Genomic DNA, 19,704 nt, shown 5'->3' on the forward strand with positions numbered 1-19,704 from the left:
CACCTGAGTTCATGTGCCTCACAGGTGCCTGGCCACGCAGGAGGTCGGAGTGAATGAGCATACTCGTTTGCGTTAGCTTAAGTATGTACGTAAGTGCTTGTAGGATCAAAGCCAACAGTTGTCTCATCTTGAAATCGAGATTAGAAAATCAGTAACTTTGCCAAGAAACGTGTTAATTGAAAGAACGGCAGTTAAAACAACTGCCTGTGTGGAAGAGTATAGCTCTCTAATTACACCTCTTAACACTGAGATAGATGTGCATTTAACACTGACATCTTTATTAATAATTGATTTGATTCCTTTTCATCTGACTGTTATTATTAGAGACTTAATATTGGGTATATTTTCTGTTCAGAGAAATTACCATACCTTCCAACTAGTTCAGATGTACTTTTTCTTGATTGGTTTGTTACAGAAGTTTACTACACATAGGTTGAAGAGTTACTTCACAGTGCTGGGGTGAGAAGAGAGTGACAGACAAAATTATGGAAAAGACAAATTGAGATCGTCTCACATCTGTGCTCATTGTATCATAGTTTTGTAGAGGTTTTTAGTCCAGTTTTAAGCATTCATGTAGACAATAGACTTTGAAAGCGATCACTTACAAGGAATCGGCACTACATTTTCATAGTACTTTTGTGGCACATCATAGAAGCTTCAAAAGTCACCTTTTTTTTTTTTTTTTTTTAAGAAAGTAAAAAGCTGTGCTTTTGCTTTTTCTATTAAACTGTCTATCTTAACCCACAAGTTTCTGCACTTTTACCCTTTGATTCTCTCCCCATCCCACTAGGGGGAAAGTGAGCAAGCGGCTGCGGAGGGTTGAGCTGCCCACTGGGGTTAAACCACAGCACATCTAAATATTTAATTGATTTAAAGCTACAGACGTGCATAACTGGGAATTCAGTGCTGCCTTTTTTTTTTTTATTTGAAAGATTGGCTTTATTTGTTATTGTACTGTATTTTGTGCTTCTCACCTGGGAGTCCCAACCCACGATGGACACTCCCCTGGTTACTGTGCAGGTGAAGACAAGTTGGGATGTTGAGGAATGGGAGGAAGAAAGCAGCCCATTTCTGAAAGAAGGTCATGTGTAACTTGTGAGAGTTTTTGAGATTCGGCCTTTTGATTACTTAGCAAATATTCCTAAATGAAGGAAAAGCTCGACTGAGTAGTTTTATTGCTTCATGATATGCTTGTAAATTTAACAGTCCATTTAGAAACCTGAAACACTGAGCTGTAGTCATAAAAGAACTGTGGAAAGTGATTTAAAAGATCGGGTATGACCCAGGGAGTCATAACATGTATTCTGTGATTCTTTGGGTTATTACAGCTTGATGAAAGAGTTGATTTTTACAAGTAAAACCCTAAGAGAATACATTTTTATTTTCTAAAACCTTAAAGTTACATCTTTGACTTTTCAAAGTCCTGTTATATAACGATTAAAGCGTGCTTTTTATTCTGCTTTCTTGAATGCTATTTCACTCATTCCTGTAGAAACAAGGGTACTTTCAAGCTTTAGGTGTATGCCAGGCTTACGGTTGGCTCATGAAAATCTCAGTGTGGCAGCCTTTGTATTTGCAAGCTTGAATAAAAATGTTGTTTCAGAAACAGGCAGATACAGCTGGTTATTCATGCGGTGGTACTCTGGAAGCCAAGAGGCATGTAATATCCCTTTATTCTCCAAGAGCAAGTTCTCGTCCAGTTGCAAGAGACCCACCTTGGTCTCCTTCAGAGGTACACACCCACAGGCATTGCAACACAGATGGAGATCAGTTGGGTGTGATAAAGGAACAGTGGAAGAAATGGTTCTGACCCTTCGTTTTCTTGTATTTTTCTTTTTTTCTTTTTGTTGTTGTTAAAAAACTCAGCTTCTCGTACTCTCGCCTCTCTGGCAGCGGTAGGACTGCGGCAGCCGGAGGACTCGGCGGTGCCGCCGCGCTCTCCGGCTCTCGCCGGCCCCGCGCTGCCTGGCGGGCCCCGCCGCTCTCCGCCCCGCCGCTCTCCGCCCCGCCGCTCTCCGCCCCGCCGCTCTCGGCAGGTGCGGCTGGGCCGGGGGGGGGGCACAGCGGGCACGGGAGGGCCCGCAGTACACGGCGTCTCGCCCGCTGTCCTCGTGCTGCCCGTTTCTCGCCCCAAACCGCTGGCGTCTCGAAGAAGCGCGTTCGCCGGCAGCCAGCCGGGAATGGGCGGGCATGGGAGGCCGTGGGCCAGGTGGGGCTGCCGCCTCCCGCCCCCCCGGGGTGGGGAGGGCCGGGGGCCGCTACCCCGCGGCCGGGGCACGGCCCCCTGCCCCGGTGGTCGCCGGTGAGTAGCGGTGGCGGGCTGGAGCCGGCGGGCACGGCGGTCGCGGGGCCTCCGCTCCCTCAGGGAGCGGGGTGTGGGCGAGGTTGGGCTGGAAGGGGCGGGGAGGGCTTTGCGCGATTGTGGCGGGAGAGGAAGAAACATGTATTCTGTCTGGACTTCAGTTTTTTCGGCTTGGGAGAAGGATGGAGCGTGGCGTGGTCTTTACATTGCCACGTTTGTGGTTCGGCCCTGTTGGGAGGTGAGGTGAGGGTAGTTGGTCTTGGTGTTGCAAAGCTAGCGTGCTCAGATTTCCCTCGGCAATCCGGACGCCAGAAACCTGGCAGCACGGTACCTGTGGAATTTCTTTTTCCTTGTTCCAGAAGATAAATGCGATATGGACGTGAGGTGGGAGTGGGCTGTTTATACGGACTCTTTCCAGGTTGCTGGAAAGTCTCCCTGTATTACTTGTGCAGTTGCTGAGGGGAGGAGAGGCCCTTCTCCAGAAGGTAACTGAGCCCAATTGAGGCTTTTGCTCTAACATGCTTTTGGAAGTACCTTTTCTTTTTTCATTTGCAGTGGTAGAAGTTGACGGGTGAGCAGGCTCCTACACCATATGTTACCCCACGACTACTCCACTGCCTCTCATCACTCATCTCGCTTTAGTTTCTCTGAAGTTGTTGTTTGATTCACTCCTTGGCTGGTGTGAAACTACACATTAACCATGTTACCAGCTCTTTTAGCAGACTGGAATAGTGTGGTTAATAAAGACCCCCTGCTAACACACTTGAAGGAGCTCCTAAGCCTGAACAGAAGTCATCCCTCTCATCGTGCACATGCCGCTGTACACAAAGCAGAAGGAAACTACTTTCTCTTACATCATCTCTTTTCTGGTTGCCACTCATCTTTTCTGCCCAAGGCTGCCTGTAGTAGCATAGAAGTTCTCTGACAACATAGTGCTTTGGCTGTACTTGGCCTCTGTGTATAGGCACCAGTGCAGAAAATGTGCCGAGAGGGCGAGCGACCCCGTAGGGTGATTCCAGAAGAGATCCCTCGAGGGTCAAATGAGAAACGCGCAGCTTTACAGCACAGCCACTGATCTTGTAGATTGTCCTCTGTCTTTTTAGGGTGGTGTGTGCTTTTTAGGGTGGTGTGTGCCCAGCTTTATGCTGATTCAGCGTTTAAAAGGCCAGTGGCAGAGAAGGGATGGTCATGGTACAACAGGTCAGGACTGAGAGGTCTTACAGGTCTGTTCCTGGCCTTGGAGTGTGTTCACAGCGTAAGCTCCTCCTTGTTCTTTCTGAAATGAAGGGAAGGAAGCTGCTGTTCATCTTTGTTTCATCTGGGAATGTTGAGTTTGTTCTGGAAATCTAAAATGAAATATTGACTACTTTTAACATTAGACCTCATGAGCTTTATTTTCTTTTTTTCTGAGGGAAATTAAAGCATGGTATATGTGCAAAAGCTACATGAATACCTCCTACTTGCTATTTTCAAAGTACTAAACGCACTTCATCCCTGTCTCTGTAATATTAGTTAATAGTGACTTCTGTAGTTAAACAAATGAATTGGGTTTTTTTACATGTATTGGAACTGTTAGTGTGCTGCCTCCGCAATAATGAACCTTGGGGTTCTTGAACGCTAATCCTGTCGGTCCTTTCCACGCTATGCATAGCCCAGGGCAATTGGTTTAACTTCAGTGTTTTAAATTTCTCTTTTGCAAAAGAAACATTAGAAGCATTATTCCCATTAACTTTTTATTACCATAATTAGTCTCTTCCAGGGTTTGTTCCTAACAGCAAAGCATTCTGCTGCTACATGTCATTCCTCTATGCTAAAAACTGCACATGTGGTAAACTTTTACGGATCCTGGGTGTTGTTAATGTTTAACAGCAGTATTTTTCACGTCGTGGATTTTCCTACTTCTAGTAACTACCACAAAGTAGTATTTTAAAAGTAATCTTTAAATGTCATGCTGCTTTCTTGCTTCTGCCTGGCCCTCACATTCTGTATGTAATTCTGATTTCAATTTGTGAAGGTGAAGAACAGTAATAGCAACATACGTTGATATTAATAACAAAGTTCTCAGCTAATTTGGTTAAGTTTGGAAAGGTTTTAGAAGAAAAAGACAAGAGAATTTATAATCCTGAAAACTTGAATTTTAAACATCACTGGCTCAAAATGTAAACTATTTTAAAATATTGTTTTTGCAGGCAAAATGCCAGCCCCTGAGCAGACCCCAATGGTGGAGGAGGGACTGCCGCAGACAACACAGGAAACTTCAACAGGCCCAGGCATGGAACCAGAGACCACTGCCACTACCATTTTAGCTTCTGTAAAGGAACAGGTATATGCCTTGTTTTCAGCAATTCAGAAATTTGGTATGCGTTGTGGAGTTAACCATTGTCTCTTACTGCATTGCTGGAAAAAAACATCGTTGCTTCTAAAACGCGTTGCCTAGCGTTAGTATAGTATAATTTGTATATCAGAACGTTAGAACCTGAATATAAAAGGTTCATTTAATTGCATTGAACAGAAGCATTATTATGGTATTCTGTATCCCTTGGGATGTATGTACTGTCGTAAATCAGACTTGAAATGCAGGTTTATTGTTTAAAAAAAGACAAAAGAAATGCTAGTGTAGAATTGATGCAACATTGAGACTCATTCCTTTTTGTACATTCTGCAAAGTTGTGTACAGTGTTACAGAAGTTTACACATAAAGATTTGGTATGATCAGTTGTATTTTGTTAAAGAATGGGTTTTAATCTTTGAGTTTGGTTTCAGTTATGCATACCAAGGTCATAATATATTTTAAATCTGCAACACATTTATGGACATGTATCTTGGTGGTAGTCTCTATAGGGAAAATAAAATTGTGTTTGAAATCAAGTTCAGCCTTAATTTGTAAAGATCATTCAAGGGGAAAAAAATAGAATGTTTCTTTGTAAAACTGCAAACTAAAGTTTTTTGGTTTGTTTATTTTAAAAAACACAAAGAAGTGATAGTTTGACTTTCATTGTCAGAACTAGAAATAATAATAATCTTTCTTGGCTTAATACATAAATTGTAACATCTCAATTTCAGAATAAATCTGCTTTGCTGTCTCTGTTTCAGAACTTCTTTTAAGATAAATCAGTACTCGATTCAAAATACTAACTCTGAGTGCATATACTTGATTTATTAGTTCTATATGTTGTCCCATATTAATATTTTTAAAAGGTGATAATTGTATTATATTGTCTTGATATCAACAGATTTTGTATCCATAGAAGCTTCATTCTTAAATGAGAAATTTGGGTCTTTATTTTCATGCCTAAATTAATAGTTTCAAAAGTATTTTAAGATGACAATAGCAACCAATAATTTCTTAGTGGTATTAAAACTAATATTAAATATTAAATCTTCTAATGCAAAGGATATTAATGCTGGAGGCTATCGAGATATCAGTAATCACAGTCATCTGAGTTACAGTGATCTTAAGTCACTTCTCATCATCTGAGACTAGTTTGCCTTGTGCTGTCTTAGCTTATCACAAATGTCAATTAGAACTCGTTTGCTTAAAGTACATTTGTGGTGATTTTAAGTTGGTCCCTTTTATTTTGCAGTTCACAAAGAACATGCTCATAATGGTAGCTGAGTTGATGAGCAGCATTGCAATAAATGACAGTACTGTAATTGCTGGGGATCACCAGCCAATAATTTTACTGCTGTGATTACTGTCCAGAATTGCTTTTGTGCAGTTTTGATGCAATAGTGATTGCTTAAACTGAACATACAATTATGACAGCATTGGCTATAATAGGTTGATACATAAGTATATAGTAAAAAGACATTTGTTAGCATTCCCTTTCCTAGCCAAGAAAGGTTTTTATCTTTTTCTTATTCTTAGAGAAAAAATGGTAAAGGAGTATTTCTTCATTTTAAAAAGGAGGCTAAAACCTCTTCCCCTTTCCATTCGTAAAAAAGACTATTAAATATGTGGACTATTAAGTAACTCAATTCTGTTGAAAGGAAAAAATAAAATTAAAATTCTGCTTAATAGTTAGTGAAACACAAACTTCAGAACTGTAGCCTAACTTTAAAATGTATAGACACGTTAGAGTGAATACAAGGGAGAGGAAGATGTAAATTGTACTTCACTCTTGAAAGTGATAATGTGAAAGAATTAAGAGCTGAACTGTTGCTTTCTGGTTTTTTTTCTGTTGATAGTAATTATGGACACTGACATATTCAACACCCTTCCTGTATGGCAGGAAGCCCAGAACAGAATATTTTCCAGTGCAGTTATTTACTTTATTAAGCTTGAACAGAAACTACTATGCTGTTTGCTATGGCCTAACTTCCTTTTATACAGGAATCTCTCTTTATTTGCAGTAGGTCTGTATTTGTAAAACAGAGTTGCCACACCTTAGCTTTATTACTTCAGAAACACTTACCACAGTGGAAAAACAATTCAGAAAAGCCTTTATTGTTACTTGGCAAATTGTGCAAGATTTTAACTTAATAAAAACTTTTAAGTTTACTACCATAGTTCTGAAATAGGTAGATAAATTCATTGAATGACTGTTAAGCTTTCTACCGTAGTGGCATAGATATGATTATATAAAAAGTTGTACTAATCAGTCTATGAACCCTACAAGTCACTTTAAATAAGATTTCCATGTGTTTCTTTTTCCAATGGCCCCAAATCAGTTTAAAGCAACTTCTTTACCAAGCTAGAGTGTGTTGTTCCCCAAACTCTTACAGTCTCTCATTGAGACGAAATTGTCAGACAGCTGTGTAAATCTCTCTCTCTTTTAGTGTTATAAAATAATATGTGCAGAACAAGTGTAATCTGTGAAGAAATTTAGATTACCACAGCTTTGTGCTTTTCTGACAAAGCTCAAGTTTGGTTTTAATGTGAAAACCCATCCCTAATTAATATAAATTACGACACTGCCACCACAACCACCACTGGCTTTGATTGGGGTAGGGCGGATAGTTCTTTGACCAGGTTAAGTTATTCTGTTTATGGATACACTAGTAGATATACTTTTGGTTGAAAATCAAGGGAAGGATTGACTCTTACCGGTATAAGTTGCATCTCTAGTAGAGGAATTCCTTTTTGAATGTGGGGAAATCTTAAGGCTAACTGTAATGAAGCTAAAACATATTTTGGCCTTTTTTTTTTCTTTTAGTGGATTTGATGATGGGTTGTGGGTTTCTTGGTTTTGTTGTTTTTTTGGTTTGGGGAGGGGGTTGTATTCTGTGGGTTTGTTTTGGAGGTAGGTTGGGTGGGGTTTTTTTCCAAAACATGTATTTCACTTCTGAAATGTTACAAAGTTTCCATGCCATAATGGATAGAAGTATCTTAGGAAATGCTGAAACGAGTTCTAAGTAAAACTAAAGCATTAAAATATGCATGTCTATATTTCTTGAGTCCTGGGGAGTATTTGGATAAAAGTTTAGTTGAATTCTGTAGGGAGTCTCTTATCCATATTAAAAGTAAATTGAGTGTTTTCATGCTAAAATAACAAGTTAAAAATTGTAGGAGCAGCATCATAGAAGTAACTTTTTTTTGGAGGTTGGAACGTAGGGGCAGCTAGTTGCCAACTACTCCGGATAGATGTGTGGAATCACTGCTACTTTACACGTGCAAGCCATATGCTACTGAATTTGGAATGAATTGCTGCTGAACTGGCAAGATTAAATGGGATCATTTGGAATTGTGAATTTCCTGCTTAGCATGTTAGTTTTCAGTGATTGGGCTGAGAGAAAAAGTCTCACAGGAAAAACTACTCATCGATCCAGTTTTCAAAAGTAACATGAATATGCTGGTTTTAATTTCTTTGCTAATAGAGAAGCACTTGTAGCAGTAGCATGGTTTTTTTAGTTTCTTTGTTCTTTGGTCTAGTTGTTTTTGACACCTAAAGATGGACAACTTTTCACCTTTTGTAAACAGGTGACAATAGAGTAAGAATGATTGGATATGCTTTCAGATGAATAATCATAAATCTCTTGGGTTTTCCTAAGTGTTTTCCTAGAAGTGTTCACTTTTATTCAACACCTCAGCAAAATCTTTTCCTTTTGTATAACTGTATTGAACTGTATCATATATTTAGAAAGTGTGCACTTTACCTTTTTTCCCTTCTTTATTGTTTAAGTACAAAATTCTTTACATAGTTCTTGAGATTATTTTTTAGTAGGGTTTGGGGGGGTGGGGAAAGGTGAAAACTTGTTTTTTCAGATGGAAAGGGACGAAAGAATGTATTCTATATACAGCAGAGAATTTATTACTACATGTTTAAAAACATCTTTACTAGAATGACAGCATTTTGATACTAAGTTTGAGAGATTTCTTTACCAATTCAGATAATAGTGCTTTATATCAAGTACTCTGTAATCTGACTGTAAGCGTGTCGCTTCAACAAGATACCTGAAGAAAAGACTTACTAAATGCACTTTCAGTAATTAGGCACAAACATTGAACCGTCTCACTTTGAAATTCTGATTTGCATGCATGTAGTGATCAGTTAGGTGGATAAATGCATATCAGTTCTGAAATGAAGGCGGTACTTTTTATTAAATGGACTTCTGGGCTTTGTGTGAGTAAAACAAAAATATTTGTCAACATTTTCTGAATGACTGGAAGAACTGTTTTTTTTCCAACTGTCTTAATACTGTGTTCAATTGCATAGGTTATTCTTCCTTATTGAATCCCAGAACTTTGAAGTTTACTGTTTCTGCTGTCTACAAGCATTTCCAGTTTTGGTGAATCAAGTCTGAGAAGTCTACTTCCTAAGGTTCTTATTCTAGGACAGAATAAATGTCACTCCTGTCTCAGATGAAACGACTAACTCATTTCCTTAAGCAAGATTCTGTGTACTCCTTTATTCGTATGAAGGTCTAGAAATTAATTTTTCTTTCTAGCATGTACTGTTAGACTTCTGAGGAGAAACTCCCCTTGAAAAAGAGCCTGCCTAGAACTGTGGGTACCCCGAAATATACTGGAGTATTTATACCTTTTGTAACACGTCTGTGTTTAGTTTACCAGCCTATCTACTCAGCAGCAACTGAACTCTAATCACCAGCTGGCAGAACAGTATACTTAGCTTCAGCACCAATTTAAAAAAAACTAGTATTGTAACAAACAGTTTCCAAAGAGGATGCTGGTCAAATGTAGTTAGTGAATACCTGAAGTGGCATTCTTCCTTTCTACCATTAACTAAGAGTAAGCTTTCTATGAATTGCTTAAATTTTGATCCCTCATCAGCTAGAGCAGCACGAAAGTGTTTTACCAGACTAGTGAACAATGCAAGCATAAAAGTATTAAGGGCTTTAATGGTCTACTGCTGTTGAATACAGAGTAAGTGTGATCAGCCAATAATTGTAGCTGTGTCATTTCACATCCTGTAATCTGTGATTCTCTTTTTACCCTGTCCAATTTTTTATCTTTTGTCTTCTATTTTGGAAGATCCTGAGATACTGAAAGCATGCAAATGCAGTTGTGTGCGTGAGTAAACTTTTTTACAGATTTTTACAGAAAATGTTAAGGTTGATCTAATATGTTTAGTTAAAAGTACAGCATTTTTTCTCAGTAGGTTCTGGTAGATAATTTAAATATTAGGTCACTAAAGTATGATATTCATGTTGGAAAAAAATACAGTATTCAGTGGTTTTTTTAAGTAGTCAGTTTTTTGATGTAACTCTGAATTACAGCAAGTGGACACATGTAGAATTCAGCATAGATCAGTGCAGGAGGTTAATGTGAAGAAGGTATGCATGAACTTAATTTTGTTTGTCCTCTTTGTTGCACATTTGTATCATAGAAATGTCCAAAATGTAATTGCCTTTTCTTTAGCACCATTTGAACTTTCACAGGCAATGGGAGTTGTGTGGCTCTGCGGTTATGTTGCAGTTGAATACGAAATGGTAAATACAAGGTAAAAGTACTCCTCTCAAATGTAGGCTACGCTTTCTTAGATCATCAACTCGTACTACTGGAAGAGGCTCAACTGAATTGTTCAACAGGCAACTTTTTTATGATTAGGAAAACGTTTAATAGTTCAGCTGACAATTACCTTCTTAATATTTCGCAGACAGTGACATTTGGCAATTGAAGCAACTTAGCGTATCTCAGTGTTACTACAGCTTGAAATAACATCCCGTCCTAGCCCTGTCTTCTACCAGAGCAAACACTGAGAACTGGTAGAAGCCAAGAAGCTGCAAGAGATGCAGCTCTGTCTATGGCATCATCTCTTGGATGTCCCAACTGCCTGATCCTGGTCTGACTAGCCAGGCTTGTATCGTTCAAAAAGAGTTTGTGGGTTGTCTTCACTGCTTGTGCCATTGCTGCTGATTCTTGCATAGCTGTCACCAGAAAACCTTCAGTTAGCCAACTGGACCACCGTTTGTTTAAAGTTTTAAGTTATCTGTGTTTTCAAATCACAACAGGGCAGGAAGAAAGTAATTTTTATTTTTCAACATTGTGAATGTAGACTCCTCATTCTCATCCATCTTACTGAGGGATAAAAGTTCCTTGTGAACAAAAATGAAAATGTTGGATCTCTGCAACATGGTATCATAACAGGGTGCAGATATAAAGCACAGAATTGCCTCTAAACCTTCTTTTATTATCCAAAGTCTGCAACAGGAGAATTACAGTCTTCATGGTCAGTCATACAAATTACATTCCCATTACTTACCTGGTTTCAACTACTTGCTGTTAAATGCCCAGCATAGTGTGTTGGCAATTGTTTTCACTTCCCAGGGAGCCACAAGCCTGTTTGAGGTACTCGGCTTTCAAATGAAAGGAGTATTTTGTTTTCAGGTTTGGTATGACTTCTCATCTGTATCTTGCAGCAGTGAAGACCTTGAAGTGTCGTCTTGAGTGAGATCTCAATATTTTTGCAGATGAATTACCACTCGGCATGCAGAGCTTGCCGATTAAGAGCTGTTGTTTGTCACTTGGGGTATATGTTACAATGTCGACACCCCATGCAGGGTTTGTCCCTCCTCCAGAAACTTCAATCTCCAAAAGGAAATTACACAGCTCTAAAATTTGATGGGTTTTGGTTTTCACTCATGGAAGCTTGTCTGCCTGCAGTCTGTATGATTGCCTTTCCAAAGCAAGTTGCTTTCTTTTCTTTCTTGAACCATGTATCTGTTTCCCATTCCTTAAATGTAATTGTATTTAAAGCCAGCGTTTTTTGTAGCTTTGTGTTAAGAAATATGATCTGTGGTTTTGCAGTGGAATTTAGGTTATGAATACAAAAACTGTAGTTTTATAAGGTAATTAAGTAGTTTACTGCTAAACAGGTGAAAAGAATTATAGGGCTTTTTTTAATCTCAATGTATATTGAATAATTTTGGAAAAAAGTAGCTCTGGCCAAGGTGTTGTAGTGTGTATGTTTCAGAAGATTTGGTGGGTCCTTTTGATGCAGTATGGCAGCGTATTCTGTAATCTACATCTATAATTTTAGTATGTTCTTGCCACATAGATGTTCTTCTGCAAAAGAAAACAAGCTTATTAGTTGTTTTATTTGACTCCCATCATGTCATTTTGTCATAAGCCAGTACTATAAAAATCAGTTAATTGTGATTTTTGCCTAGGACAGCAGCTTCTATGTGTTGGTAGCAGCCAGCATTGTATGGGAGCATCCTGTTCGAGGAACGTGCTCTCCCACTGCATTCAGAGGAGCTGGCTAGAAAAACAAATTCAAATAGATTCCTGCAATAAATAGTATACTCTCTGATAAATAAACATGGTGGTAGTAGGTATCCATTCAGAGTGGTATAAAATGACATTATAAAGAAGCATAAACTATGAAGGTGATCAATGCACTTATTTAGAATTGATTAGAACTTAGTTTTCTATAATAATATGATGATTTAAGCTAAAGGGAAAAAAAAGACTTAAAACATGAGGTATTCTAGCTGTAAAGAAGATGGTATCTCTAAAATTATCCCTGTTATGTATTTATGCAGGTATTTAAGACATATCGATTACAGCTGCAGAGACCAAATTTAAGAAGAGACATACAAAAGTCAGCACTCATTGTTTCAAAAAGTATGTAAACTTTGCTGCTTCATTGGAACCACAGGCTGCACACATAACATTACTCAGACTAGAAAATGGAGCTGAATTTTTTTTTGCTGCTTTGCTTGCACTTGCAAAAATACATTAGATCTTCCTAAGCATCAGAATGATTTAAAAATGGCAAATTTAAAAATGGCATGCCTTTTACACCTTTGCAGTTCAGTGCACTGTGAGATTATTTTTTTTTGTCAGCACCAAAATACAAAGTTATGAAGAATATTGTAAACAGACAACTGATGGCATTAGTCCAAAATCAACAGTGCAGGTACCTCAAAAGAAGTAGCCTAACCTGGCTTGATGGTTTTTTCCTCTTATTTCTACTTAGCACAGTTTTTGCTGATAGAATACTAGTGAGTTTTGCTTTTTAAACATAGTGTAAATAAAAGAAGTAAGATTTATTTCTACTTTGTCCATTTGTTGCATTAACCTCTTCTACCCCCAAGATAAATAGAAGTACAGTTCTTTTGTTTTAACCGACTTTGGATTTTTGCATTGTGGGGAGAAAATAGGGTTTTTTACTTACATGGGCAACTTGTTACTTCAGACGTTGTGCAACTACCTATACCAGTTTTATATCACAGTGTTGTTTTTTGTAAGAGGAAAAATTGTCTCTATTAAGAACTCTGGGCAGGCCACACAACAGTCCAATACTAAATGTGTATCTCTCTGCATCATTCTACCAGTCAAAACCAAATTGTATCATTTTCTAGATAGGGCTTATGCTCTCACCATGGATACCAAACTGCCTATGTTTAAGGGATTATATATCAAGTTAGAAAATGAATTATCAGCAGAAAAAGAAAAAAGTTCTTCCCTCTCCCTACCATGATGCTTTCAGTTAAATTAAGTTAATTTAGTTTTAAAAAGTTTTTAAAAATTTTTGCCTCAATCAATGGTAACCTTTTCCCACATCTCTCAAATCCCTGAACCTCAAGGCAGGTACAACAGCCCACTGTAAGCGAAGATCAGGTTTGAGACCACCTGAGGAACCTGAACACACATGTCCATGGGACCTGATGAGGTGCATCCCAGGGTCCTGAGGGAATTGGCCGATGTACTTGCCAAGCCACTCTCCATCATATTTGAAAAGTCATGGCAGTCAGGCGAAGACCACAGTGACTGGCAAAAGGGAAACATCACAGCTGTTTTTAAGAAGGGTAAAAAGGAGGATCCTGTAAACTACCAACCAGTCAGCCTCACCTCAATGCCCAGTAAGATCATGGAGCAGATTCTCTGACGTGGAAGACACATCAAAAGATGTGGAAGACAGCGAGGTGATTAGAGACAGCCAACATGGCTTCACCAAGGACGAATTGTGCCTGACTAATCTGGTGACCTCCTGTGATGGAGTGACTGCTTCAGTAGACAAGGGAAGAGCTCCAGATGTCATCTACCTGGACATCTGTAAGGCCTTTGATGTGGCCCCCCACAACATTCTTGTCATTAAATTGTAGAAAGACACGTTTGTTGGATGGACTGTTAGATGGATAAGGGATTGGCTGGACGGCCATGTCCAAAGAGTATAGTACGGCTCAAAGTCTAAGTGGAAACCAGTACTGAGTGGTGTCCCTCAAGTGTCCATACTGGGACTAATACTATTTACTACCTTCATCGGTGACATAGACAGTGGGATTGAGTGCACCCTCAGCAAGTTTGCAGGTGACACCAAGCTGAGTGATGCAGTTGATTCACTTTGCTAGAGGGAAGGGATGCCATCCAGAGGGACGTTGACAGGCTTGAGGAGTGGGCCAGCATGAGCATCATGAAGTTCAGATAGGCCGAGTGCAAGGTCCTGCACCTGGGTCAGGACAATTGCCAGTATCAGTACAGAATGGGGGATGAACGGATCGAGAACAGCCCTGCAGAGAAGGACTTGGGGATCCTGGTGGATGAAAAATGAGGTATGAGCCGGCACTGTGTGCTTGTTGCCCAAAAAGCCAGTTGTATCCTGGGCTGCATCAAAAGAAGCGTGGCCAGCAGGTTGAGGGAGGCGATTCTGTCCCTTTACTCAGGTCTTGTCAGACCCCACACGGATACAGCTCTGGGGTCCTCAGTACAAGAAAGACATGGACCTGTTAGAGCGGGTCCAGAGGAGGGCCAAAAAAGTGGTCACAGGGCTTGAACACCTCTCCTGTGAAGAAAGGCTGAGAGCATTGAGCTTGCTCATCCTGGAGAAGAGAAGGCTCCAGGGAGACCTGATTGCAGCCTTTCAATATATAAAGGAGGCTTATAAGAAAGATGGTGAAAGACTTTTTACCAGGACCTGTAGTGACCGGACAAAGGGCAACGGTTTTAAACTGAAAGAGGGCAGATTTAGATTGCACATAAGGAAGAAGGTTTTTTTACGATGACTGAACAGATTGCCCAGAGAAGTTGTGGATGCCCCATCCCTGGAAGTGTTCAAGGCCAGGTTGGATGGGGCTTTGAGCAACCTGGTGTAGTGAAAGATGTCCCTGCCAATGCAAACCATTCTATGATATGAAATCTTGCTAATCCCATTTTTTTTAATTGCCTGAAATCCTCAAAACTCTGAGGTGATTATTGGAATTGGGTGATCTTTATTTTCCAGATGAAGAATTTGAATATACCCTGAGGAGTTCTCAGGGAGGGTGGGAAGGAAACTGTATGCCTATTACTACTGTATAAAGAAAGTATACTGTGAAATGAGAAAAACATAGCATATCTTCTACTTTTTCTTTCTGTATTTTATCTTGATCCCTTTTCTGTGCTGCAAAAAAAGATAGCATTTTCTGTAGCTGTTACACTTTTGTAGTGTTTCAGAGAAGACTTCTCTTGCGTTGGTCATTCTTTTAGATTCAGTGGGGCTTTTTTGTCTTTTATACCTGTACTTGCTTTACACTTGTAAAATGTAAATAATTATTGATTTTTCTGATGACCTCAACTAACTGGTTCATCTCTTAAACACCTTTAGGACAGAAGTGTGTGACAAATTAGTTTAAAAAGCTGTGATCGTGTGGATGCAAGCTTGGTTGACAAGCCCAGATTTTATTTTCCCTCCTGTATATCTGATTTCTGCCATTGTGACTGTTGGAACTGGAGCTTTGTCCTGTTTTCTTTGTTACGTGCTCCTTTTTAACTTACTTTATGTGAAAAGGCTTTCTAGACGATATCAACCTTTTTGTAGGATTTGGTAATTTACTGTAACTTTTTCCTTCTGGAACACAAAATGGCAAAAGTTGCTGACTGATCTAACACTTGCCTTATAAAATGCCTTCCTGCAGAAATACACGAGCTGGTGTAAAGGACTTTGTTAGAGAGCAGGAGAAGACAGCGGAGGGAGAGGAGAGCTCAGATGGATGTGTATTCATAGCATGTATTAAGAGTGTGTTTTCTAGAATAACATTATTTTCATTAATGCCTCTGCCTGCAATGGAAAGGCAAATTAATAGAGATTAGTTGAATGGAAGCAAATAATGGCTAATATGTTTTATTCATCTAATGGAAAGATCAGTAAATAATAATAGGCAACTTGAGTCTTGTGTTCAAATTCATATTTTGTATCAATGACATTGCTATTTAAATACTGATTTAAAAGTAAGAAACAGGAAGCAGCTTTAAACATAAGGGTAAATGTTTTATATTATTTCTGCAAACAAGTAGTGCAATTCTGTTTATTTTAAAGATATATGTTTGTTACATGCTATATAATACATCATTGTTTACTTTGGAAAAAGCTTGTCTTGCTGACATTTGCTTAAAACTTACAGAGCTTCAGCATCTGAATGTTTTTTTTTTGAAAATCACGGCATTCTCCCCTAGCATGTTAATGACTGGCTGGTGAATCAGCTTTTAGATGGATATATTATCTGTATTCAGACTTAGAGTTGGAAAATAAATTCTCATTTATAAATTTCTTTGACTTTTTTGCTATAATACACTTTTTAGTATTTTCTCTCCAAAAGACAAACTGTCCAAATGAACTGACTGGGTGCATGTGTACCTCTTTGGTATAATGTGAAGGTATCAGACTGTGATGACTGGGTCTCTGCTACTGGATGCAGTTACATGTCATACAAACCTTCTGATATTATCCATACTTTCTAGTCCATATCCAGGCCCATATGATTTGCTGTGGTCAGCAGGTTATCATGTTCATGAGGCTTTTCATATCAGGTCTCAGGATTAAAAGGATTTAGTTTTAGAATTCTGTCTTAAAAGCAGGTTTTAATAAAATCCAAGTTTAGAACATAGGTCCTAAAATGCTCTTTCGTGTCTGAGCACTGACTGTGCTAAGCTTTTCTAATGCTGAAGCTTGACAGTAAATGCCAACCTAATGGAAGGTGTGGCCAGGAGGAAGCTGAGGACCACATCTCCCTCCTGCTGCTCCCGTGGTTTGCATATTTATTTTTAACAGAACTATAGAGTATTCTGTTCTGTTGAACTGGTCTTAGTTGAGCAGTAGTAGAAAAATGCAGTCCTGTTCTGAAGATGCTTGTGTCCTGTGGCAGTAGTGGGTGAGTTCAGTGTCCTGGAGGCAAACAGTTTTGCTGGCCAATATTTGGAATATTAGGGTGTGTTTATTCAGTTTGGTTACTGAGCTCTAAGCAATGTTTGAAATTGTCTACAATTCCTTGTATCGTCTGGGAGGGGCAGTAGCTTGTGTGGCCTATCTTTAACAGGCCAGTTTGTTGCATGGAGCTCGAATCAGACTTACAGAAGTGGCTTCCCCCCCCCCCCCCCCCCCCGCCATCTAATATATAGAGTCGTTTCGGCAGTACAGCAGCTGCCATTTGACTTAGCCCTCAGCTGGCTTCCTAATGAAATCAGTGCTAATTAGCCTTCTGTTTGGGGGTTCTTGGAGCTAATCTCATTGTGTTGTCAGTAGAAAAAACTTTGTCCCTACTTCTGCAAGGTTTTAGAGTAGCTTTTTACTACACTGTTACTGTGACCTCTCTTTTGCACTGCTGTGAAGCCCCCCAGAACTGGAGCTGTGGGAGGTAGAGAGGTACTTGCAGACTGCTGAAAGCTATAGGGTGCATTGCTGAACCACACTTTACTGAAAAGGTGTACAAACTGCAAGTAGAGCGCTCTTTCAGGGACCATTAATGAAAGTATTTAAGCCTTATTCCATGTAATGTAAGGTGTGAAAGAATAGTTTGCATTAACTATAATTTATGAGTGAAGGTAACTTTTGTAATATGGCAAGGCATGCAACTACTATGTAATACAATTACATGATTTACATTCAGAAAAAAAACCCTTATTAGTAATTTGCACTTTAAAATTAAAGGAATGCTTCTGTGCTGTATTTGACTTGTATGTAAAACTTGCTTCATCAGATTATTAAATATCAGTGTTCATCTATTTTTAAATAGTACTGAACAGTTCACTTAAACTTCAGGGCATGTAGAATATGAGTTTGAAAATAATACAATTGCTTGATAGAATCCTTTTCTATCGTTAATAAAAGCTAACTGTGGATGAAAACATCACTGATATCCCTTGATGATATAGTATAGATTTCAGAGTATCATGTTTATAGAAAATGTTTCCAGATTTTAATAACACACAAACATTTGTGCAGTGCTTGTATTTCCCATGTCTTCTCTGAGCGTTATGTTCCAAAAGCCTTTTACAAAGGCTGATGTTTGGTACCTTAGACGAAGAAATATAACAAAAGCTGAAATCAGGAAAGGTGAAATACCACATCTCTACCCTCAGCCAGTTTGAAATAATAAATTTTAAGTTTTTTTAATAAGAAGTCAGAACATAGCATAGCTTAGGATTTGAAGTTTTGCAATTGGAAAGGTTAGGATACAATAATTTTCAGGATACCTTGTTTATAGATGAAATTGAAGACTGACTTTATAGGCACTGATTTTGTTAGATTGTGGCAACATAAGGAGACACAAAAATTTTAATTGCAGGAGGAGTAAAATCCACAAATGCTTAAACGTGTTTTTCCTTTTGTAACAGGTGATAAATCAATATTTGCATGAATCACTGATTTAAAGAATCATTAAATTCCCACTCTAATCTTCTAATAGTTTATTCCACTAAGGAAGAGTCAAAACAAGAAACATGATTGTGATGAAACAGTGATTGTTTCAGAATTAATCCACACCCATTTTTTAACATCAAGAATGCTTTTCTTTTTATTTTGAAATTTCAGGAGCTCCAATTTCAAAGACTTACCAGAGAACTGGAAGTGGAAAGGCAAATTGTGGCTAATCAGCTAGAAAGATGTAGGCTTGGAGCAGAATCACCAAGTATCGCCAGCACAAGGTACAAGTCCTGATGACTTCACTTTCATGTGTCCCATAAATTAAAGGGCTTTTTAGTGGTGCTTATGTCCTACATACATCTATTTCACTGATAGCTGTTCACCTTCCATTAATATCTGAAGTATAAAAAAAAAAATGCAGATTGGATGTAAAGAGTTATGGGACAGTTTAAAGAAGCCTCTCTAATTGATTACATTTTCAACAGAGTGTATGTAAAGCTTTAATTTCTCTTTAAATATGTTGAATTTTACTTTTAATATTCAGCCAAAGAGAAATACAGTGGACTTACACATATTTGTATCAAAGTAACAGTGCTAGTTAAATGCAGTAATCCAAAAAAATTTTTTTTTTCCTGAATTAACTACCTAGTTTCATCCAGCTTTTCTGAAATACTCTCTGTTGTTACATTTGTTTTCAAGGAACATCTTGCTATAAGTGTATTGTTAGCATATTTAAATAGCATGAAACATACCTAATATATTTCACATACAATGACAATAACTATAGCAAAGCATTCTGTTAATATTTCAGCTGTAACTAGTATTCTGATTATCTACTTTTTTTCAATTTGTTAGCAAACTTTTTAACTCTAAATGTGTTTGGGCACCTATTCATCTCAAACATATCAAATGATTGGTAGCTCTTGAATCTGAAAGCCTTGATAACAATGTGTTCTCTTATGAAACATTTATACCTGCATTTCGGGTTACAGCAAACTTCATGTTGGCATGTACATAGAGAGTATGCTCTGAACATTATTATTTCTTGCCTTAAATACTGTTTGTTTCTATATTCTTTCAGCAATAAACTTGGGTATCATTCTGAAATGTTTCCTCCTGTGGCCATAATAAATATTTCTGCAAGTTAAATGGAAAGTTGTTCCTACAAAAACTTAAGAAACAGAAGGTGATGATTTAAAAATAAATTTAAAAAATCCAGTGTACCAGCTAACACAATTGTTTTTATACATCAAACTACCTGACTTGTCATTTGACAGCATTGTTACTATCATGACAACTTTTGCATAAGAAACTCTGAAATATTCAAATATATTCTTTGGACAAGACAACTGTTTTATAGCCTTCATGCTTGCCTATTTT

At 38.4% G+C, this 19,704-nt stretch overlaps 1 protein-coding gene across 6 annotated transcripts in view; it reads left to right on the forward strand.

Annotated features, from left to right (window-relative positions):
* PKP4 (plakophilin 4) overlaps positions 1-19,704 on the forward strand; it is a 104,603-nt gene that overhangs the window by 24,186 nt on the left and 60,713 nt on the right. For 3 of the 6 annotated variants that reach the window (XM_030016726.1, XM_030016723.1, XM_030016724.1), the window contains 2 exons: positions 4,492-4,625; positions 18,493-18,605. In XM_030016726.1, coding sequence (XP_029872586.1) covers positions 4,497-4,625; positions 18,493-18,605 — 242 coding nt within the window. In that variant the 5' untranslated portion in view covers positions 4,492-4,496. Of the gene's footprint in view, positions 1-2,768; positions 2,788-4,491; positions 4,626-18,492; positions 18,606-19,704 lie in introns of those variants that run through there. The other 3 variants (XM_030016728.1, XM_030016727.1, XM_030016725.1) reach the window with 2 other exon arrangements.

This window comes from Aquila chrysaetos, chromosome 6 (assembly GCF_900496995.4).
Source record: "Aquila chrysaetos chrysaetos chromosome 6, bAquChr1.4, whole genome shotgun sequence".
NCBI lineage: Eukaryota > Metazoa > Chordata > Aves > Accipitriformes > Accipitridae > Aquila > Aquila chrysaetos.